This window comes from Saccostrea echinata, unplaced genomic scaffold, assembly GCF_033153115.1.
Source record: "Saccostrea echinata isolate AGI-Se365-2 ecotype Australia unplaced genomic scaffold, CSIRO_AGI_Sech_v1 ptg000009l, whole genome shotgun sequence".
NCBI classification, from domain to species: domain Eukaryota; kingdom Metazoa; phylum Mollusca; class Bivalvia; order Ostreida; family Ostreidae; genus Saccostrea; species Saccostrea echinata.
This window is the reverse complement of record NW_026889758.1, coordinates 48465837-48490827: the sequence shown is the minus strand read 5'-3', so window position 1 is coordinate 48490827 and position 24991 is coordinate 48465837. Positions and strand designations below refer to the sequence as shown.

General features: G+C 34.2%; 1 protein-coding gene across 4 annotated transcripts in view; it reads left to right on the top strand.

Annotated features, from left to right (window-relative positions):
• The window catches only part of LOC133182966 (thyroid receptor-interacting protein 11-like), a 34884-nt gene that overhangs the window by 5660 nt on the left and 4233 nt on the right, over positions 1 to 24991 (top strand). The window contains exons 2-16 of one of the 4 annotated variants that reach the window (XM_061317864.1): positions 3044 to 3120; positions 6646 to 6756; positions 7332 to 7458; positions 12159 to 12298; positions 16917 to 16979; positions 17376 to 17535; positions 17720 to 17845; positions 18103 to 18206; positions 18757 to 18891; positions 19079 to 19196; positions 19544 to 19678; positions 19771 to 20012; positions 20266 to 20442; positions 20733 to 20775; positions 20979 to 24946. In XM_061317864.1, the coding sequence (XP_061173848.1) occupies positions 3044 to 3120; positions 6646 to 6756; positions 7332 to 7458; positions 12159 to 12298; positions 16917 to 16979; positions 17376 to 17535; positions 17720 to 17845; positions 18103 to 18206; positions 18757 to 18891; positions 19079 to 19196; positions 19544 to 19678; positions 19771 to 20012; positions 20266 to 20442; positions 20733 to 20775; positions 20979 to 24946 (5726 nt within the window). Of the gene's footprint in view, positions 1 to 3043; positions 3121 to 6645; positions 6757 to 7331; positions 7459 to 12151; positions 12299 to 16916; positions 16980 to 17375; positions 17536 to 17719; positions 17846 to 18102; positions 18207 to 18756; positions 18892 to 19078; positions 19197 to 19543; positions 19679 to 19770; positions 20013 to 20265; positions 20443 to 20732; positions 20776 to 20978; positions 24947 to 24991 lie in introns of those variants that run through there. The other 3 variants (XM_061317861.1, XM_061317863.1, XM_061317862.1) reach the window with 3 other exon arrangements.

Below are 24991 nucleotides of genomic sequence, written 5' to 3'. Positions count from 1 at the left end.
AGACCCATGATTCACTCATTTCTTTTCTCATTTATTAAATATTGGAAAGTGAAAGAAAAATGGGCAATCCTATGAAAGTTTTTTTTTTCTCGTTTAAATGAATTTTCATTATTGTTTCACATGCAAAAAGAAATATACATGGTAATTGCCATCGCTAATGATATAGAATTGCATATTCTTTGTTAAAAAAGCAATACATAACAATAATGATAAAGTCTTTAAGTTTGCAAATTTTGAGCTTACCTCAATGAAGTTAGAGGGAGCTTTTGTAATACCCTCAGTATCAGTGTTGGTGTCCAAGTTAAAGTTTTTGGAGCAAATTTCTTTTCAAGTACTTCTGTGCTCTATATTAATTAGAAATGCATAGATGATGCTTCTAGTATGTTTTATTGTACCAGTCAAGGTTTCAGTTGCTGTAATTTCAGGTAAAGAATGACCAGGTTAATGTTTTTGGAGCAGGTTTAAGTTTTTGGATAGGTTAAAGTTTTTGGAGGAGGTTTCATTTCCAAGTGACTATAAGCCATATGTTGACCAAACTTGCATGGATGATACATCTAAGGATATACACTACCAGGCTTGCTTTGGATGCTAGATCAGACCAACTTTTTCCAGATTGTGACCAGGTTAATGTTTTTGGAGCAAGTTCATTCTAAAGTAACCATAAGCCCTTTGTTGATCAAACTTGCATGGTAGATACATCTACTGGACTTGCTTTGGATGCTGGATCTGACCTACATTTTCCAGATGAGTGACCAGGTATAAGTTTTTGGAGCAGGTCCATTATCATGAAACTATAAGGCCTATCTGAATCAAACTTGCATGGATGATGCATCAAGGGATGCACACAACCAGAGTTGCTAACTTGCTACAGATGCTGGATTTGATCTACATTTTCCAGATGAGTGATCAGGTTAAAAGTTTTTGGAGCAGATTCATTCCAGTGTAACTTCAAGCCCTATCGGACCAAAATTGCATAAATGTTGCATCTAGGAATGCACACTATTAGATTAATAGTTTAGTGTGGGACTTTGCCTTACTTAAAGATAACATTCATTGAGGTGAGCTCTGTAATCTTTGATTACTTATGTTTGATGATGTGTTTATAGTTTGAAATATTGTAAAAATGTTTTTCTCAAGAAAATTGAAATTAATTTGACATGTACATCAAGATATCAGGTTTGTAAAAAAATATTTTTAGCACACCTGAATAGACCACATATGAGACACTTCTGATGAATGGTGAGACTTTCTGAATGCTTCTGCGTCGCATGAAACCAAATTTAAATTCTATACATACACAAATTTATTTCTGTAGAGGATGTTCTATTTTGCTCAAACATTGTAGTTGTTGTCACCGAACTGCATTTTCACATATTTTTTTTCCCATAAGAATTGATTCTGTAATAACAATTTCACTACACAATATATACCAGTAGTAATTTTTCTACTGTTTATATAAATGAAGAAATTCCTAGCAATGTATCTTCAGTTTACCTCTTGAGAATCTAAATATATTAAAATGATTGAATTTTTTTTAGAGGAATTTTAAAATTTTAGGTCTACTGTTGTCTCTTGAAAGACATTGGGCTCAAGTGACTTTTCAAGTTATATGAAATTTTGAAAATAATGAATCTTGAAACCCAAATATTTTGTTTCATTTGCAGGGATTTAATTTGAAATCTGTTTCAGGTAATATTGATGACTAAAAATACAAAGCTTTATTCATAGTTTCTGAAACTCCCCATTGAATCTTTTTCTGGCTATAGGAACATTTTTTTTTTCATACCACTGTTGAAAATATTTAAATATTTAAAGCCATTTGAAGTAGCATTGAAACTTTTTTGAATGCACTGAATATCACTATGTCTGTTGCATTTAATATTGATTACAAAGTACAAATTGTATAAGGTTTAAAAGAAAAAAAAGGTAAAGTTGGTGAATAAACAGTTCAAATAAGGGTAGAGAAAATTCCTGTGTGAAAATAAATCAATAATAGTCGAGAAAGACTAAAAGGTACTTATAGATATGCATAGTGATGTATATAGTGTGTGTTGGTGTAGTTTCAGAATATATATGTTCATGGAAGGTGGTAGAGAATTATACATCAGTATATGTAATGCTAATTCCAGCGTTCTTGTGTTAATCCCGGCCCGGCTCTGTTGACTTGGCCATGTTTGCATTGGGAGGGGAAAGCTAGGACTTCCTTCAACGCGGGCAATTACTGAAGAGTAAGCTTTTTATTGGATGGATACCCAGGCATGGGCCCCATTTATAACTTTGTTTGCCTCTTCAGTTTAAACAGGCTATGATTTAGTGCGGAATATTGGCTGATATGAACTGTTTGTTTTCTTTCTGAGCTGGCCAAATTGATCGGGCCTGTTTGGGGTAGTTTTGTTGCACATGGTTTCGACTGGCACAGAAAAACCTTTTGCAGATAAGAAAAATTTTTGCCGGTTAACTGTGAGTTTGATAAGAATTGAAATGTATGACTAACTTAGATTTTTATTCATGACAGTTTTTGAGAAATTTGATCAATTTTTTTTTCCTGCTGCATATTACGAAATTTGATGCTTTTAATTTAATACATTTAATGAATATAAACCTCATCATTGAAATGCATTTTATAGTTTAAAAGAATCCTTTGATTAAAATATATGCTAACATACAGATTTTTAAGCAAATATGAAATTTATTTATGAAAATTCTTTCTTTCTTATTTGACTTGAGGGATCAAGGTTAAGAATATGAATTGAATCAATAAAGCAACACTTAGGGTGTCCACATCCTTTTAGCATGAGAATTTTTTTTCCTTGAAAAACCAAATCCTGTACCTCTGGGTTATAAATGTGCTGAAATATCCTGGGATTGCCCAGGGAGCTTTTAGGCAACAGTATTTCTGCCGAGGCCGGATTTTTTTTTTGAATGGTGAAATGCCTTTGTTGTGTGGCTTGGAGTAGAGACGCTATCAGACAGGGTTATCTAGAAAATGACCAAATATGGAATAGTTTACAGGTGTGACAGATATTGCTGTTTGTCTTTGTAGACCATGCCACGGAGCTAAGGATCGCACAGGAGAAGAACGCCGAATGTCAGAACACCATATCGGCCTTAAAGACTGAGGTATGTCTTAATATTAAGGTAGATTTTAAAATGTTTCAGTGTCATAGGTTTATTTATCATGAAGGTTGCTGAATTTCTTGTTTAAAGTTTGGAAAAACTACCTTAAATTTGGCACGTTCTTCATGAGAAAATGATTTATCAAGATTTTTTTAAAATTACTGCAGCTTTTAATTAATGTTTAATTTTATTTTTTTCTAAATAAATTCCATTTCTGCTGTTCTGAAATCAACGCTTTCTATTTAGTTATGATTTACTGATTTCATTGCATCTCAAATTTCTGCTTCATATTGTGGAATCAGCAGAATTAACAACAGAGCAAAAATTAAGCAGGTTGTGGTATTTCATTCTTATCTACATACTAATGTTATACATGGTGGATACTTTTTTAAAGTACAATTTTGCATTCATTTTTTATCTTATTTGTACCACAGAATACTTGAATTCTTGGATCAAATGAAAAAAACATACTGATACTCCATCAAAGTGAAATATTGTTCATGTATGTGCTAAATAAATGCATTTTTTTGTTGCAGAGTGACTTCCATTTATAAGTAATGTTCTCTAACTCAAACATTCATTGTCAAGGTTTTGTGTAAATATACATGTACCATTAGTGGTTGTCCTTTCTTCTTGTTTTTAGGTCTCGACTGTTTACTCTTGCAATCTATGAATATCTAATATGTTGGATTTGAACATAGTTTGATACAATATGTTTCGAATGCTGTGACATGGTCATACATTTTATTATTTATTATTTTAATAATTAACCTGAATAAGCTTAGTGCATAGGTCTCATTCAGTCTTATCACTATTGATTTAAGTAACAGTCTTGTGGATAAGGTGCTTCTATGCCTGGAAACTCTGGTCCTTGCAGAGACGCTGCATTTGACCTACATTTTATGCTCCAGTGACTGAGATTAGAAATTATTCCATTGCAAGTTATCACTGAAGCTAATACCCTTTTACATTTAGATTGATGAAAACATCACAGTTAAAATGCTATATCCATGAAACATAAATGTTAACATTAAAATAAATGTTTATGTGCAGGGAATTGAACTTGGAACTTAAGCTGCAACCCAAAAACCACGTACTGGATCACCGAGGAATGTGCTTCTATATTGATCATGTGTTTGCACCTTTAATATTGATAACAATGACTTTATGAAAATGAAAGTGTATTGAAATAAACTATGAAAAGTTCTTCTCTGTTCTGAAGAAGTTTAGACTATAAATTAAGTATAGGAATGAGTGGGATATTGGGATTTATATGTAGGTGGTTAATGTCTGACTTTATGAAAAAACAGACGTCACCTTCACTGCTTTTCTGGACTTCCCTTCATAAGTTTGTATGCCTTAGTCCTTATTCGTTTCCGTATGCAAACATTCTATTTAAACAAAAAGCTGTTTTTACTCTCTTGTCTTGCAGTATTTACTTTGTTGGCACATGAGGCCCTGCTCTGGATTTTGTATGCATGACTCAAGCATTATCAAAGGGTGGATCTAATAATTTTGTCAGCAGAATTAGGAAGAAAAATACTTTCTCATCTTATTATAAAGCAGCATATTATTGTTCAAATAGAATAACATGTGTGTCCAAGAAATAGTCCTTATAAATTATTACTGAAGAGTATTGAATATGCATATTGAGCATTTATATCATGCACCAGATGTTAAAAAGGGGCATTCATTTACTAAATACATTTATAGAGAATCTTCACTGAATATAGAATTTCTCTCTTAGGTTTCTCTTTTTTAGGATAAAAGAAAAAAAAAATCAATAGAAATTTCTTAATAATATTTAGTTTTAAAAAAGTTAACAGTAGAGACAGTGAGTAGATTTGTTATATGGATTAAATTTCTTGTTAAGGATACTATGTAAGTCAAAAAATATCATTCTGGCAGTGAATCTTAAAACAGGGGTGTAAAAATTTAAATTTGAGTTTCCCTTGTTCACTTTCTGACATTATTACTACTGATCAAATGTAAAGCGAGATGCAATATTAGTCTAAAGATGTTTACCTTTTGATGAGGAAAGGAGGCACTTGCAGAAAAATATCAGAAGTTGTAAAAGATAAGGTGATTTTAGCTAATATATGGAAGTTGTTTTTATTTTCAGCAATAAATTTGAGTGTCAAATGTTTGAGAGAAAAAAAAATGCAATCTTCATTGTGAAATATTCCATAATACTAAGACAACTAGTTCTCCATAATTATTTCTTTTGACTATAAAATTTTTAGCATTAATTCCCTTTTCAAAGAATCTTATTCTAATATTCCTAAGTACTTTTCAAAACTAAATTTAAAGCAAAATAAAGATTGAATTTTCCTTTTTTAATTTCTAAAAAAAAATGTTTGACTTTGGGATGGGAGGGGGAGGGGGTTAATGAGTTCTACCATTGTTCTTTACACAAATATTCTAACTTTGAAACCAAAATGTACCCATTTATATAACTTCTGGACAGTGTCGAAAAAAAATGTGATATTTCTGTATCATTTAATGTACATGTATTGATATATCATTAATGACCCCTCTGCATCACAATACATTGATGTATCGTTGCATTGTTATACTCTTACTAAATATGTAGAGGATGTACTCATCATCCATGATTCAGTATAGAGTGTAGCCTTGTAGTTCATACAACCAAATGTTATTTGTAGCACAGTTCCTCCACCAGTTTTTGAATCACTCTAGAAGGATGAAACATCCTGCTGAAATGGAATCTTATCTTGAAGTACCAGCTGTTCAAATCTTTAGTCCTCACCACTATATATGAATTCAGTATTTTGTGAACCCTTAGTAGGAATCTGATTTTTTTTCCTTTGAAGAGAAAATGCAATACATGTAAATAAATATCTTTCATTTTCCTTATTTCGACCATTACTTTTTTTATTTTAAATTGATATTTAATAATTTTTTGAAGATCAAGCACACACTATGATTAATTGATTGTAGTTCCACATGTAGTCCCTTGCAAGATTATTTCACCCATATGCGATGTCACTGTAGGTTATGAAAGCTAGGCTTCAAATTTAGACCTTTACTTAGCACTCAGGGCCTTTGAGCAGTGAGGGTTCTTTATTGTGCCAACACCTGTCATGACATGGAACCTTGGCTTTTAAGGTCTCATTCAAAAGACCCGCAACTTTCACTTCAAAGTGCTTAGTGCTTGCCAGTGGAACATTTGGTACCTATTTTTTATTAACTTGGGTTTTTTGTAGCTAGGGCTTGTAGCCATGACCTTCCGATCATGGAGCAAGCACTCTACTGACTGAGCTACCGTGATTGTCACACACCTTGAAGTTCAAGGTCAAATACATATAACAGCATATGATTTATACTTCATATATTAGACATATACCACTGACCGGGCTTCACATTTCACTCAGGTCATCTTCCATCATGTCCAGCAAAAATAGATTTTTGTTGAATCATTACAGTATTTGCATGCTAAGCTTCCCAAGGCACTGAGATGCAGCATATAAATTAAATTCAAGGTCATTTATCTATTTTTTCTTCTAGAATGAACGCCTTAAGAGATTCAACCATGAACTGGAAGAGAAGGCTGAGTCAGCGGAACTACAAATCAATACAATATCCAGGGAGTACAGACAGATGCTGGAAGAGAAGGAGGTCAGTTTATCATCCAGTCGTGAATATTCAATGTATTGAATCCATCTTTTAATCATGAATATTCAAAGAATCCAATATAAAATCTTGAATATTCAAAAATTATGTATAAGGTTTCACTTTAGATTTATAATCATTAATTAATATAGATTCTGACAAATAAAACTTATTTTTTTTATTTTGGAAATATTCTGTTTTTTAAATTTTGAAACAAAAAGGGATGGTAGTCAATCTCTAAAATTGGAAACATGTCACCTGAATACTCTAAAATCACTATAACTTTCTTGGGGTTTATGTGGTATGAAGAAACCCAGGTCATGTCCTCCATGAAGTGTTCAAAATGTAATCATTACAAGACAACTCTCTACACATCTTCTACCATGTAATCAAGTCTCTGCTACCAGTATTTTTTTTTCAAACCAAGAAATTTTTACACCACAAAAATAAGTGATTTTACTATACGGTAATCTTTAAATGGACCAAAGACTTATTTGATAACTTGTAAACATTGCACCAATATGCCATGCCATAGGCCTGGGGTTGAGTCTCTTTTGTGATTTATTTTCTTAATATTGTAGAGAGAAATAAATAAATTAAAGCACAGTCATGAAGATCTTGTTCAGCAGCACAGGGCAACCATCATTCACCAGGACGGCCATGAGGGCCTGTCATCCCCGACGTCCCCCAAAGACAGACATCCACATGGCAAGTATTCCAGTAATATTTATTTTTAAAGTTTATTAAGTTGATTTTGAGAATGAAATGGCAAATATTATTGATTTATCCAATATCTTAATATGTATATTTTCAAATAAATTTGATAGAATTTGGCCTTAACCTGACCATAAATCAATATGATTTCTAAAAACTTCAAGATTTTACAATGATAGAACAAAGATTCTGATTTATAGTAGTATTGTATATACATGGTGCATTTTTATGGTCAGTACTTTACTTAGAATATGCTTATGTCAATCGATACCTTAAGAAATTGATAGTGCATTCATTTCTCATGTGTGTGCAAACCTCAGGCATATTCCATTGAGAGTTATCTTCCTTGAAATCCCCAATTTATGAAATATATACATGTATCAGAAAGTAATATTAACCTAGTGCTTCAATATATCATCCTATAAAAAAAGGACAGGAAAGTCAATTTTTGAAAAAATACTATACAAAACTCATTTTATTTTAACCTATATTACTTAACCCCACAGTTAACACCTGGTATGATAGGTTCTAGCTTGTGTCCATTTTATCATGATAAGTACTAAACCTTGGTGACAAAACCCACCTCTATAGATATCAAGTGTAATACATGTATTCAGTTGACCACCTATAAAGCACTAAAAAAAAGTACAGATGTAACTCACTTTTAACTCATAACATCACTCAGTATTCCATAGAATCAATAAATATATGCTGCTTAAGAATCAATCATGAATGGGGAAATCAGTCAAAAGTCTTATTTCAAAATGACACTTGAACATTGGATGGAACCTGACATGAATAATAGTACATGGAATTTCAGTGCTAATAGATTTAAGTAAATAATTTGTCAGACATGTATGTCAATCATTTCAGGACTCCCAGTAATCTGACTTCTGGTTGAGTATACTTGTACTTCGTGATCGAAATAGCTGCGTCTTACAAGGAAAGATAGAATTTAGAGAATATTTTTGAAAGGCTGTGGTATTTGTTACTGAGAATAAATTGGGTATCATCCCTTTTTTTATCTTGCAATGAATTGCACAACAGATCTTGATGCCTTGTTTATTTACACTGGCTTTTCAAAGGGAAATGAATTATATTACTGCTATTTCCTTCTTATTGTTATTAGCCCGTATAATGCAAGATCTAAGCTGCGGTAAAACTGTTCTGTAACCGTGATAATGACTGTGAATCGGGTACTTAAACTTTGTAATAACAGTCTTAGACTAATTCGAGATGAACACGCTTGATACTTCCAAAGTAGAATCACATACAGCAATCTAAATATAGTGGAAAGCAATTATCCCGTATCTTATTACGGCATAACAGTTGAATATACTTACACAAGTGAACTGTGTGCTAAAGTGTGAATTTATTGGAAAAATGAATCAATTATAGAAAATTTGAATAATATAAAGATTAGCTTCAGGCATAGTATTGGATATTGTTGGATCAAGAAGCATAGTTAAAGATGTTAAGTATGGCTAATATGAACTCAAATTTTGTCTTTGTTCTTTAACCTTGTGTGAAAACATGGTGGCAAGGTGCTTATTTCTTTGTTATCAAATGATCAAATCTGTGCATATTTCTTAAGCATGTATTGCTATTGTTTAAAGGAACTTGCAAATATTGAAAGGCAGTTATTGCTCTTTGATGTTGTATTATCATCCGAAGATAAGAGGGTATATGAGATACATGTATCTAATTTCAGGTAAACAAAGTTGTACTGTTCCTTAAAGAAACTGAGGGAGGTAGTTTAGGTACATCAATTTATAAGACAGAAATTTTAAAGATTTAACCAAGATTAAGTTGACTGAATGGATTTTTGCCACAAAGATACATAAATGTGCAGGGATTTTTAATTAATTATACTGCATTCAGTGAAAAAAAGGGGATTTTTAGGATCAAAGAATTTTTAGGTACCGGATATGTTTCTCTCTTCAGAGTTTCTATGGAATAAAAAGCCTAGTCAAGCCCTAATATATTTTGTTAAATCATCCAATTTGAATTACGCTCATCCTTAAAGGTAAACTTATGGCATTTTTAAAAGATAAGAAACACCCCACCTGTAGAAGAACTGTAGCTGGCGGAGAGGGGTATAAATAATAAGCTAGACATTTCTGATCAATACGACCACATTCGGTCTTCTTTTTTCTCCCTTGACGACATCTTATCTCTAGACAGCAAGTTTTGTCACATAAATTACATAACAGAAGAAATCTTGACAGTGTCTTATTTGGAGCCAGTTGTGTGACACACCCAAAGATTTCAATGAACAAGTAGTGACAGAAATCAATATTTATTTACCTAATTGCATTGTTTTATCAGTGTAGTATTTTTACTTTAAATTTAGTTTTAGCTTTATCAGGTCCATTTTCTTCCTTTGAAATGGGGAGGTGGGTAGTTTGGATAATGTACACCTCTCTGATCAGTAAAATGACTTTTATTTAGACCAAGTGACAGAGTGCTACATACTTTTCCTCATTTTGAGTTGCATCTCTTGCTAAGTTATTTTATATTCATAGTTTTGTGTGTCATTGTTTTAGACTCTCTGCCACTTTTTCACATACATCAGTCTCCAGAGGGAAGGCTTGTGGAGACAAGTTCTGTTTTCCATTTACCATGTGCACCCAAATTATTGGTCCTGCTAATTAAATGCAAGTTTGAGTTGCTTTGCAACAGAAGTGTTCCAGTTTACTCATTTGATTTCATTTTTGTAATTATGAGATATTTTCACACACCGACAGTTCAATATTTAAGCGTTTTGATTAATAGAATGTCCGGATTTCCCCTGAAAAATTATGCAAAAACCTTTTTTTCTGGTAGAAAATGTTTGATAGCATTAAACGTTTTAAACACTTATGATTGAAAGAAACCAATAGAATCAGCTATCCGTTGCTGTGCAGTTGTATAAGGCAGGAGTAATGTCTGGGTTTAAGCAAACAACAATTCCTGTTTTACTAAACAATTTATCAAACACTGTGACATGTATAATCCTCGCGTATCCCAAATGACTCATTTTATATTGGGCAACCATATTGAAAGGAAGTTGGACAACATGCAGGGGACAGTATTTTTTTTTTTTTTTAGTTTTGTCAATCAAGCAGTAATTGAAAACTATATCTCATATATATACATTGTATATAAATATAAAACAAAAAATGTATATAAAACAAGGAATCAACGTGTCTGTGCAATGTACCATGTATGAACTTTCAGTAATTTACATGATTATGTACACAAGTATTTCTGCATTCACAATTATACTATTTTCTTCCATGTAGCAAAACTGCAAAAATAATGACCTTCTATCTTACAGTTTCACTAGGTCAAGGACATATACTTTTTTGCAATTTGTTCCATACTTTTTTTTAAACGGTACTTGCAGTTATTTTTTGTTTAGTTTCACCTAAATTATTCTAAAGATATGTTCCAAATGATCGACTTCCAAATAGAGTAAATTAATCATATTAAGTTGTGTTAAGTTTTTTAAAAAAATCACCAAAAAATGGTAGGATAAACTGAATTATTTTGAATTTTGAGAAGATCTTGAAGAAAATTACCTTTATTTGTGCAAAGGATTAATTTGTATGATCTGAAAATTCCTTTATAGATGTTTGTTGTGGCTATACGTTGAAGGTAAACACCATTTGCCTTTGGTTGTTCCTTCTGTTATTTGCCCTGTAATCAGTTTTAGATCCCAAATTTTGAGCCCCCAAGCTTTAAAGCAAATATTTGCAAGATTCAGTGTGTCTTTGAGATAGAAATCCTGAACTGCAATATTTGACTTGCAGAGCTTCTCAGACTATTATTATTTTGAATGCAGGATTATAATACATCTCCATATAAAATATGAGCTAAATCGTGGGCAATCATCACATGTTATAATGGAGTTGCGATACACCCACTAATAAAATACTCTGATGGTATTGTTTTATTTCTTAAAATAGCCAGGTAATAAAGCTATTATATTGTTTGTTGTATGGTTTATTCAAGTCTTTTTGCTTTATAGACATTATGCTGTAATCATGCACCCACACAAGGTGGGTATTGGTTGAGGTGTGAAACCTGTTACCAGTATCCAACATAATGGGCCATTATTTGCACATTTCCACAGCATGGAGTACATATATATTGTATTTTACAAATGTAATTTATAGCGTCAACCTGTAATGTAAGAGTTAGGAAAGTAAGGGGGGGGGGGGAGGGGGGGGGAGGTATGTGCTTCTTCTAGTGGGATCTAAATTTGCAGAAAGTAAGGCATGTTTATCAACATTTTAAATTGTATGAAGTGGAATTTAGAAGGCATAAATTATGAAAGCATGCAGTCCTTGGTACTGAGTGTTCTGTGTGATTAGGGATCAATTACTAACTTGACCAGGTGTAAAATGTACAGGTAGGATCTGTGGAAAGGTGTGTGTCACATACATTGGCTCATTAAGTCAAATAACTTAAATTAAGGTAAAGAAAGGAGTAACTGAAAAGTATAATGATTGCATGAGCTATGTACTAAGTTCTGCACTCCTCCTGGTTAACAAAAGTGAAAATGGAAATTTAAAATTTGGTATTGAAACACAAACCTTGAAGGGAGCAAAGGTTAGTTCATTCCGCAGATTTGGTTGACTTTAAAGGAAGTAAATAGGAAACTCAGAGACTTTCAATATTACCTAATGATTTACATGTTGTTTTTGCAGGTTTTGATCAGGGACAGTTTAGCAGTGATGGCTTGGACTTTGGAGACAGTATCTCCATGCAACATGAGATTAACCGTTTGATGTCTGAAGTAAAACGACTGAAGGCGGAAAATAAACACTGGAGGTCAACGAATGGGGTGGTAAGTCAACACTTGTCAATATCTTTCATCTTAATGAATTTCCCTTGACTTGGTCCCGAACTGCCAGTTTGCTGGTGCCCTTCAAAGTGAAAGTAAGTAATGTATTCTGAACCCAGCCACTTCTCTCTGTGTCTATGCATATATTTTTTTTCTGTCCATTTGAGGATGTAATTACCATTTGTTTTATGCTAAAAGATCATGTTACCTTGAAGTAACATTTATACTGACGGAATTCATGATGCTATGTTTTAATGGGTAAAATATTCATGCAGAATGATTGAGATTTCAGCAAAATTTCTTGATATTATTTGAATGTAAGGAAAATTTGCATGGGGTTATACAGATTTAACAATTAAGAGTTGTGAAAAGGAAACAGGAAATAACCCTTAACATGAGAGACCTACTGTTTAAATCTGTCCTTAAATTGTTTGATATCTGATGTACTGCTGTAAGTGCTACATTTTAACATGCTTAAAGGACTTATATTAAATGTGCATGTTAAAAGCTAATAACTGAGGATTTTTTTATTTCTTGAAATATTAGAATATATACCTTTGAAGGTGCAAGTTTTTTTTTTTAAAATTTTATTTCACGAAGTATGCAGACTTTTCAAACCATAGTGACGTAGTTTTTTTCCAATCCAATTTTGAAATGGAAAGCTAGTTTAATCAGAGGGCATTGTAAACGAAGATTTGTAGCGATCTTGCCTTGAATGGGTTTTTATCTTTGCTATGTGTCACCAATGTTGGTATCTAAGGAGTCCACAGCTGATAAGCCCGCCACTAAAGTAACTGTTGCCGTATGTTTATCAATAAGAGTTTCCTGTAGCTAAGGACCTTAGGAATCTTCACCCAAAGCAAATCCCAAGTTTGCAAGCAAGTCTTATCGTGGACCCTCCAAGTCCTATCTGTTGGCCCCTTGCAGTTCAGCAGACTGCAAGCTCCAAGAAAGACTGGTACAACCAGGCACAAGATAATGCAGGGGTCAGAGGTCACAGTTTGGCTACTTCCTGTGAGAGTGTTCTCAGAGTCTTCCAGAAGCTAAGGATCACATTTTCTGTGCTTTTTAATTCTGTGGCTTTCCGATGGTGTCTTTCTGGTTTCTTAGCAGATAAATTGGGAGTAGAATTAACAGGTCCTCTGCTTTTACCTATCAGGAGGTTAGTCCACATTTTGATAGTACATGTGCGTAAAAATAATTTCCCGGATAATAAAATAAAACCTTGTCCGTTTTAATGCCGTGTCTGTATTTGAATATATTAAATGAATGTAATTTCTATTCATAGTTGCCATGCTCAATTAATTCACAAAGCTTTAATGTTATTACCTGGTCGAGGTAAACTTCCTTATCAGTGATCTGCGGTGTCTTGCATTTGTCTGTAGTTTGGTCAAAAATGAAAGTTGTTCTGCAGTTTGGTTAGACATGACAGAAGCACATGTAGCAGACAGAGGTCATCTGAGGTTAGCCATGTTTGTGATTAACTTTCCCCTAAGTTTTAGACATTAATTGGATTGTTAATGAACGAATGTGACATGAAGTGGATTTTAAAGAATGTAGTATTTTTTGTGTGGTTTTGGTGGACTTGAAAAATTTTGGGTGTAGATTTTTGGAAAGCCAGGTAAGAGGGTTAATGTTAGATATGGTATATGTATTGATTTATTAGGACTAGATTTGAACTTTTTCCTCTGCTTAACACCTTGTAATGGTCTGATAAGGGTCAGGATACCACTGAGGCATGTATGTCACTCAGCTGAGATAAAACCAAGCCATAGAAATTTTGTAGCGTTCCGTACAAATGGTATAATACCTCGTTCCTTACAAAACTTGTAATTGAATTTTAAATTGCGTAGGTTTTTTTCCTTCAAACTATGAATCGCATGAATGATCTCTGCAAAGTAAAAAGGTTCAAGACATGTAAATATGTATACTCAAGAAGTAAAATATGCCTAAATGTTCTATATTCATCTGCTAAGATGATAGTCTTCAAAATTATCAGCCCTAGTGGCAGGAGAGGACAAATTTATTGGTGATAACCCCTCTAGAGGTTAGCGTGGGTAAATTGTGTAATTATTTAGGCGGGCTTTTTTCATTTTTGGATTGCTAGGTAAATGTTTTGTATGATGCACAGAATAGAGAGAGATAAGATTTTTACCTGTATTGGGTGAGTCACTTAGATAATACTTGTCAGCAAGTTCTTTATAGCTTGTCACTGCAATTTTATATCCCGAATGATTAATATTTTATATGATTCAGTTTCTATGTAGTACTTAGGAATAACTTTTTCCCATCTGCTACTTTACATTTTCACATGTGAAAGAAATCTGTTTGATTACAGACATATATATGTCTTGTTGAATTACCTTTAGATTTTTTCCCCTTCCAGTTTTCTTTCTGTGTAGTTTTTAAGAAGAAATGGCCTTCAATTTATTCTTTGCTTGTACAACTCTGTGCTGTCATCAGAAAAAAATGTTTCCCATTTTCTACACTTTCGCATTGTCTGCTTGTGTCTTCCTTATTAACTGTGCAGTCGAGCATGCTCAATTGCCACCAGTTATTTGGACAAAAAAACTGAAAAAAGCATGCGGTTTGATTGTCGTGAGAGGTCGCCACGCTCTCGCCAGGCAAGGAGAAGCAATAGAGCTGTTAATAGCCCTGTAATTTTTCCGTGTCATTTGAATAAAGGTCGGTAGATTACATTTTTTATTGACCATAAAAGAGAAAATCCAGAAAAATGGTGGAAAAGTAAACAGATTAGCTTTTAGCAGTTTCACAAATGATTTATATACTGAAGCTTCCTGTACTTTACAATGAACAACTAAATGTTATGTTTAATTAATTAGTGATATGATATTGTTTGGATTAGATATAGGATGGGTTCTCAGAGTCAAAAATCTATGAAATATTTGATATGTAAATTCAGAGTTTACTGCTGACTGGTAGTCTAGAGAATATTTACTGATAACACCTGGCCATTTATTACCATATTGATGTAAATCTGAAAAAAAAAATCACTGTAATTTTGTGTTGTAAAAAAACACAACTTGTACCGTTTTTTTCTGTGATTCAGTTTCTGCGATATATAGATTTAGGAGCAGCTGCATGGACAGAGCACTGAGGTGAGAGGGGAAAGAGATACTCGGGTACTGTTAGGATAAGTATAAAATCATCATTAAAGGTGGATTAAAGCATTATTTGAAAATTCTTTGGTCCACCTCCAAAGAAAACACCTGTCACGTTTTCCTGTTTATCTAGGACGTTCTCTACTTTATTGGATTTTATCAGGTCCGAGTCATATATTACACCATATTGTGATATATTCATGGCAATATCAAGAGTTACAGACAAAACTATGCCTAGTTGATGTTAAACAATACTTTGTCAACTTCCTTAGTTTTGATATTAATAGATTCGATTATTTTGGACCATAAAGATTCTTTATGACCATCATAAATAGACAGGTTTATGAATCATTGTGCAGTGAGAGTTGAGCTGGTTATTCATATTCAATTCTTTGCTATGAGCACTCTATATGAAAGAGATCTGTGTAAATGCATAAAGAATTAGCATAATCGTGCCAGTGGGCAGTAGTTTTCTCTGAATTTCCTTACAGCTGCTGTGTTTGAATATATCTTTATTTGTAACAATTGTACTTTAGAATTACATGCAATTATGGGGAGGGGGGAGGGTGTCAAATTCTCTCTGTGTGTGTACTTGATCCATTGTACATCTGGATTTCAAGGAACACTTTCCTCCAACAAAGAACTTTGATCATCATCATGTACAGTGTTGACCAAATCTGTTTACCTACAGCAACAGCTGTCAAAAGTTTTGCTGTCAAAGCTTGATTTACGACTGGGAAGAAATTTGATCTCTTTTTTAAATCATTGTCCCATTGGTCTTACATGTAAAATATATGGTGTAATTTTATTGGAAGAAGATATGTTTGATGAATGATGTAAAAGGAAAGATTTGACCACGAATGACATGAGTGCCACAAGCATTGGCAATAAACTGCTTGACCCCTGTAAAACATTAAATGACCATAACACAACAGTCTACCTGCATTCCTTCAATGCCACTTAAAACATTACAGAATGGGATAATATCAATCTGTTTGTTTTAACAATTTTCAAATTTGTCCACAACTTGCCTGTTGTAAAACATTGACAAAATCCACTTTTGAATAGAGGCATTTTAAAAGTGCTCGAGTGCAAACACTGGCGGGTTTGGGAGAGTAAATTGATTTGGATGGTGAAGTTTTTTGTTTCTCTCTGTTTAAAAGCTGGCCTGACAGGCTTGTGTACACGTCTTGCGCGTTGGGAATATTCATACGATTTTCTTAAGCAAACATTGTTCTAAGCCTTTTCATCGGCTTGCAGTAAGAGATGGCTGACATTTAAGACCTTATTTCACCTTTGTTGACACAGACACCATAGAATTGTGGTTAAGAGTGTCTGAAAGTAAGATTTTTTTGGCTAGAAAAATCATCCATTTGCCTTTCCTGTCATTTATATTAGATTTTGAGGATTTACGTTTTGTGTCTCGAATGAATAGCTTGGTATTTTTGAAAAACCAGAGTAGGAAGTTTAATTTCTTAATACATGTATTTAAATTGTAGGCAAAGGAGGGAAAAACACCGGAAGTTGAAAATCAGCATGTGGCTTTGCAAGATACCATCCAGGTGAGACTACAGATTAAGATTTTTTACCTGTGCAGATTGCGAAATCTTGTGCTGCCTTATCTAAATCTAACAATGCTGTTAATGAAAGAGCCCACCATAGGTAGACCCTGATTGAGAATGAAAAGTCTATTGTGAATAAAGATGTGTAAACATTTCTTTTTATTTTGTATTTCATTGGATTTCAGAGATTTTAACATGCCTTAATAGAATTTGTAGGGTTTATTGAATTGCATATCTTCTTGAATACAAGTGTTAATTTTGAGTGTGGATGTACCTTTAGAATTTTTGTATTCAAGTTTATGAGGTATCATGTCTTTTAAATAACATTACTATATCCTAAAGCTATTAGATTCTGTACTGAGTTATTAGACACTGAAGTGCATTTGTTTTGCTTAGGAGCTTAAGGAACAACTGCGTCATGAAAAAGAGCACCAGCAACAGGAAACGGTGTTGCTCCAGGACATGCACTCCCAAAAAATTACTGCCCTTCACAAGAAATTCAAGGCGGAAATTGCACAATACAAAGAAAAAGTTCAAGAGCTGGAACAGAGAGGAGGTACTTGTCATCCATGTCCTATATATTGACCTCTCATTGATGCAGGGATTTAAATCATATCATTTTGCTTAAGTTCATTACATGAGTAGTTTTGCTGTTTATTGAATAAACTGCAACATAATAGAGTCTGTTAAAGGTAAGCAAATGGTTATAGGTGTTTATGTCAACTCTTCCATTTTTACAGGGCATGATGGTAACGTTGCAGAATTGGAAACCAAATTGGAAGAGCTGCAGAGGGACCATGATGCATTACTATCTGATAAATCCAAGACAGATTCACTATTACAGACTTTTAAGCAGCAACTGCAAGGTACAACAGTCCCTATTTAGCAAATGTAAAAATTGGTTAATATCTCTCAAAATATTCTATAATTGGTTAATACATGTATCTCTCAAAATATTCTATAAATGTTTAAATTACATGTACTTGAAACGATCTTTCAACAGAAAATAACACAGAATTTACATTTTTTTTTATATATATGAAAGCTTACACAAGTCTTATACCTGCTATCCTAGCTTGTAATCATGCTGTAGTCTATATATTGTGTTGATTTTATATTTCAGAGAAAGAAAAGGAGCTGTCAGTTCTGAAACTGGAGAATGAAAAGGTGTCCACTAAGCTTCACAATGCCAAGTACCAACTGCTAGACCAGCTGGATGCAAATCATGTATATTTTGTTTTTCTCCAGTCATTTATGGCTGCCTGACTTTTTTCTGCAAGGCAAAACATGTAAAGGAATTTGCTTGAGAATGCATGCTGCTACTGTGACATTTTCTTCATTCTTTGTCCTGCATCCAGTTTGTCTGTGGTTGAGTCCTGGCATGTTTCTTAATAAAAAGAAAACATACATGTATGTACATCTGCACATTACAGACATTTTAAAGTTTTTAAAGCAGTGTATGCACTCTTTATAGTGAAGATATAGAATAGTAGTTATTGTGTTGTTTGAGTGTTATGAATCTGATGTTTTACCCAGCACTGTGCATATAGCCAACTTTTGGGAAGCATAACAGCTTGTAGCAATGTTCCCCTTCTAACGTCTGCAGCATGATACTTTTTCTGTTGAACTGTAGTTTGTCCAGATTTTCTCTGCATTTTTGCCTGAAAGTTATCAAATTTTAGAATTTCACCTCATATTTGAGCAAAAACTTTTTGATAAAATTAAAGTTTTTAAACAATTTGCATTTTTTCTCTAAAATGCTATCATCATGCTGCAGGCTCAGTCTATTGACCTTATGTGTGACCTCCAGGAGATGAGGAGGAATATTTCCCAGAATGCAATTGCCCGCAAGAATGCCCTGCTCAAAGAGAGGCAGGAGCTGGTCGATCTTATGATCGAGTCTGGTCTCCAGGTTGGGACAATTTGCTTCTCTTTTACTTCACTTGAGTTCCTTTCTAATTAGATCTTAGAATTACATGTAGATTAAAGGTAATAGATGACTTTCATTGGAAGAAATTCATCCAAAACTTGAGTCTGATAAGCAGGAAATTTGATTTGTGGATGAAGTATTAACAGTGAACATTTTATTTACTTTACAGCAAAAGGAAATCAACACCTCTTTGGAGATTCTGGAGGCAGAAAGAGAGCAAGTGGCTTTGGAGAGCGAACACATGTTGTCTGAAATGGGAAACACTGAGCATCAAGCTCTTACCAAAGGTCAGTAGATAATAAGATCTAGATGTGATTGGCTCTAATTTTCCGTGAAAGCATTTCACAGTATACTTTGTGATTTTTTGTTTTATTCATGATTTTAAGAATGAACATAAGTTGTTTAACCTCCAAAATGTTTGATCAAGGAGGTGTATTACTCCTGATAACTGATAATTCTGCATCTGTGAAATATTTCCATTTGTGGAATTATAACTTAGTTATTCTACAGTGCCTTAATGAGAATGTGCTATGTTTGTTATTTTAACTTGCATGTACATTGAATTTATTGTACAGAAATTAATGTTTGGTTTAAATGTTATTGTGATTTACCAATCTCTTTTTTTTCCCTGCAGACATTGTGGATTCTATTGAAAAGGAAAATTTAGTCTTGAAGAAAAAGAACCTAGAGTTACAAGAACAGATTGCAGTATTAGAGAAGACTGTTAAAACATTGTCAGAACAAAGAGGCAGAAAGGAAGAAGAAAAAGGTACATTTATGGAGTTATTTTCAAGGGAGAAAATAAATTAAAGAATTTTTTTTCTGTAAAAATTGTTATGAATGTATTTCCATGTTTTGTAGTGGATGAGGATGAAGAATATGACTGGAACACTGCAGAGATTTCAGAACTCAGCAACAGAAACAGTGAACTAGAGAGACAATTGCTAGAGCTTTCATCCAGTCATGAGAGAGATTTAGAGGAATTTGAAAACTTGAAAACTGATTGGGTGTCTGAAAAAGAGGCTCTAGAAGATTCTTTGTTTGAACTTCAACAAAAGCTGAAGGAAAAAGAAGCAGCAGAAAATGTAATTGATGTTCAGCAGGTATTTTTAGGGACTGTTTTATGAGAATGAATCAAGTTAAACACTGTGTATGAAATAGAAAGCTTAGTAAAACACCTTTAGCAGGTGAAAATATTCACACATAGCATGTAGTTTCTTTACCTATTGATCTACTTGAAATTTGTCAGAAAAATTGCAGTTTGTTATTCCAATACTAACAAAGTTTGTGTTTTTCCTGTTAATTTGCACTCTTTTGGGTATTTAGTGACACTGGTAATTTGGTTTGTAACTACAGGGCCTGATGAAAGTGGCCCAGGAGAGGGCTAATGACCTCAGTGACTCGGAAGAGTCTGCTGAAAGTAGTAATGGTGATATAGGGGCCGATATTGTGAAATTAGATCATAAAGTGGATCTTTTGGCTCAGGCTAATGCCCAGCTGGAGGAAGAAAGAGATGGGCTAATTATTGAAAAGGCATGTGTCAATGTTAGCCTGTTTATTGAGAGCAAACTAGCATCTCAGTCAATCTTCTATTTATTTAACATATTAATTTAATTTGTGTTCCTTGTTCATATTTTTAACTCAACAGAAGCTTGTCTTTGATATTAAATCTTTCTTCATAGTTTTACAAATAATCTGTCAACAAATGTACATTGCATTTGAATTCATACCTACTAACATACATTATTTAGATATAAAATTGTGTATTTTTTACTGCAGTTGAATGTATGTAGTGGTAAATATTAATTATCTTTCTTTTGCAGGAGAAGCTTGAAAAAGAACTGTCAGCTCTACAATCAGACTTAGGTAATTTAATGGACAAATGTGGATTTAAAACACAAATTAATTATGCTTTTAATTTAATTGTCTTTGAACAGTGAAAAGTATGATGGTACTTAAAAGTTGTTTTATATGTTACAAAATTTATTTTCTCTCTGGGTAATAGATGCAGTGTATATGTTTTAAAAAATGAATGAAAAAGAAATAAAGTTCCCACAATATTTTTACAGATACTGGTGACAGAAATGGGGCTTTGTTAAGAGAGCTGGAGGAGCAGAAATCTCTCATTACCAACCTTCAGGAAGAGAAGGAGGGACTGGAGACCAGTTTAGAGGAACTAGACAGCCAACATGAAGAAGCGATGGCACAAGTGATCAAAATTCGTAATGATCTCCAGAAGAGATTAGCTGAGTCTGAAAAAGAATGTGATGAAAAAAGCTCACAGATTAAAGAACTTGAGAAAACCATGAATCGTCTTCAGAAAGAGGCTCAGCAGCTTGATGACCTTGAGGAGGAAGTGTTTAACCTTCGAGAAAGCAAAGAACAGTTGGAGACGCAGTTGAAGTCTTTGTCATCCAAGGGAAATAGTGAACAAAGCAGTAAAGATTGTGAAAAGTGTAGAGAATTAAAACAGCAACAAGAAAAAGCAGCCATGACTGTGAATGGACTTCACATGGATGTAAAAGAGTTGGAACAAAAACTCCAAAAGAATCAAGAGGAAATCAAAGATAAAGTTTCCAAATTAAAACAAGCAAGAGAAAGCAACCAGGAGCTGCAGAAGGTCGTTCAAGATTTAACAGCTAAATATCAAGCCCAGGAGGAAGAGGTGCAAAAACTGAGAGAAGAATTTGGGAAGACATCAAAAGTAGAAATTGAGACACTGCAACAGCAGATTAATGAGAAATCAGAAGAGATGAAATCTGTAGTTGCTGAGCTTGAGGAGGTGAATTCTCATCTGGCAGAGTACATGGAGAGATACACCAAGTTACAAATGGAGAATTCAGAACTTGTCTGCAAACTCTCTGAACGAGACAATCAGGTAAGGGAAAATCGTGAGGCTTTGAATCAGCTGAAAGAGGAGAACCATGAACTTTCTGAAAAACTTCAAGAAAGCAGTACAAAAATTGAAGAATTACAAGACAGTATCAACCAGTTAGAGAAGGATAGTTCTGATTTGTCAGCTAAATTGATCGAAAGTGAAAAGGAAGTTCAAGACTTTAAAAATGACATCAACCAAAAGGAGAATGAGATACAGAGGTTAAATACTCAGACTGAGGCTCTGAGGGAAGAAAAGAATAATCTACAAAGAGAATTTGATCAGCTTGAAGGAGTGTTACAGCAGAAGACAAAACATTACGAGAATTACATACAAGAGTTGAAGAAAGGACAAGAAAGTGATTCTAGTTCTGTGGAGTCCGAAAGAAAACGCCTGCTGGAAGAGGTACATGAAAAAGACATGAACATTCTAAAGCTTGAAGAGAAAATAAAATCTCTCCAGAGCCACCTGTCTGAGACCAAGGAGACATTGCAGTCAGCAATAGATGGTCAACAAGGTGTGGCAGATATCTTGGAGGAAAATGAAAGAACAATAAAAGAATTAAAAGAAGAAAATTCTCAGTTGTCCCAAGAAAATGACAGTCTCCAGATGGCCGTGAAAGAGCAGAAGGAACAACTTTTAAGGATGGCAGTTGTGGAAGAAGAGTTAGTTGCCCTCAAAGAGGAAAGGAACACATTAAGAGAGGAACTGAGGATGTCAAAGCAAACATTAGAAAATAAGGTGGAAAAAGAGGCTCTGCAAGCACAGACTTTGGAAGTTATCACCGATTTAGAGTCCGAGCTGAACATGTCTACAGAGAAAATCGTAAGCCTCGAAAAAGAGTTGAAACAACTAAAAGAGAAAGTCAAAGGACAAGAGACTGAAATTCAGCAATTGACTGAAAAGAATTTAGGGTATCTGAAAAGTATGGGAGAGAAAACAGATTCATCTAGTCAACTTCAGTTTTTAATAGAAGAAAAAGACAAAAGGATTTCTCTTTTAGAAGGAGAACTGAGTGATTTAAGAGAGACAATTAGTAAACATGAAAAAGGAATCCAAGAATTAAATGAAAAGAACCTTTCACATTTGAGAGAAACTGAGGAGAAGGCCAAAAAATTGCATCAGCTGGAGACAGCTTTGGTGGTGCTTAAAGAGTCAGTGGCAGAAAAGGAGGAAGCCATCCTGAGGTTTCAGAGGAGACTGATGAGGGCAGAGTCACTTGTTGAACCAGACAAACAGCATTTATTAACTGATGAACTGTCATACTTAGCTATTGAAGAAAAACCACACATGGAAACCCAGGAAGAAGAGGTGAAGGATAAAGGTTCCCATGAGGAATCCTCACATCTAGAAAATCAGCCATCAGAGATGGAAGTTCTCACAAGAGAAAATGAACGTCTGCTATCAGAAAATCAGGAGTTAAAGGAAAAGTTTGAAGAGGACTTGAATTCTTATAGTGAAAGACTGATTCAGCTGGAAGAGGAGAATGAGACATTAAAACAAGATTTGTCAGAGCAAAAAGATGAATATGTTAAACTCTGTAAAATAAACGAGGAGGAAGTAGAACTCTGTAAGAGGACTCAATCGACAGTGGAAGATCAGGCCATGGAGATTTCATCACTAAAATACCAGTTATCACAGTCTGGTCAGCATGACTCTAATACACAAAATGCTTATATTGATAGTGAAAACACTAAAGATTTAATAAATGGATCAGAAAAGATGCAAGAAGACATTATAAAACCTGAAATATCGTTATCCTTGTCAAGTGGAAAACAGTCCAACATTGTTGTAGAAGGTGAAGAGTTGGAGAGGCTCAAGTCTTTATTGGAAGAAAAAGACTGTGTTATTTCTGAGTTACAGACTAATAATTCCTCCTTACTGAAAATGTTAGAGACTAAATCTGTTAATTCATTAGGAGATAAAACATTGGTTGATGTTCATCGACTAGAAAATGAGGTAAAGCAACTCAAGCTTGAGAAAGAGCAGATTTTAGCGGTAATGAATGAAAAATCTCGAGAGACTAGTAGCCTTAAAAGTGAAGTTCATCGGCTCACAAATGTTGTGTCTGCAGAGAAAGTGGCCTTAGCTAAACTTCAGAAGGACAATCATGAGCTGACTCAGAACAAAGAGAAAAGTGCTGTTGAGGACATGCAAAAAGAAGCCCTCCAAAATCTGTCTCGAATCATCCGTGACAAGGACATGGAAATAGAAGCACTGACCCGTAAAAACGAAACATTGATAGCAGTTATGCAAGAGTCATCTGACAGTGGTTCACAAATCAACTCACTCATGCAGGACAAAGCAAACCTGAGCAAGCAGTTGGCTGACCTGAGGAGTGAACGTGAACAGATGATTACCTACCTAAACCAGAAACACCAGGAGAGTTTGACTTACCATGCAGAAATACAAAGGCTTACAGAATACATCAACACAGAGGCAGAGAAAAATCAGACTATTCAACAGAACTATGCAGCTCTTGTGCCGCAATATGAGGAAAAGAATGAAAATTTGTTGAAAGCTCAAAATGAGTTGATAAACTATAAACACAAATTCCAAGATCTTGAAATAAAATATGGTGAACTGGATCAAAGAATGAATGCTTCAGAAACTGTGGATATTCTCACACACAACTTAAAACTGGAAGAAATTAAAAGCCTCCAAGAAAAGCAGAAAGAACTTTTGGATAGTATCAAAGAAAAGGAAATGAAACTGCAGACTCTTCATCAACAGAACTCAGAATATGAGGAATCTCTGTCCAGACAAGCTGGTGAAATCTCAAGCTTAAAGAAACAGCTTGATAACATGGCCTTTAAGCTGCAGGGTCTACAGAGCGAGCTGAGTGATGAAGGAAGTGAGAAAACTGGTCTGGAGCAGCAGGTAGTAGAACAGATGTCTAACATCCAGGTCCTGAAAGAATCTAACAACCGCTTAACACTGGCTTTACAGGAGAAGGAGTTTGAAGTGAACAGTTTACATGAGAAGGTCCAGACACTTCAGGCAATGATACAGAATAAGGAAGGAGAGAAAGGCCAGGTGAACAAGCTGATGCAGGAGAACGAGGCCATCTTAGCTCAGGCCAAGCAGCTTCAACAGGAGAGAGACCAGGCCATGATGGCTCTTAAGCAGAGGCAGTCTGAGCAGGCAGGGTTATTACAAGAGGTAATTAACTTTTACATAGTTAGGGTGTGGTTTCATTGTTAATAA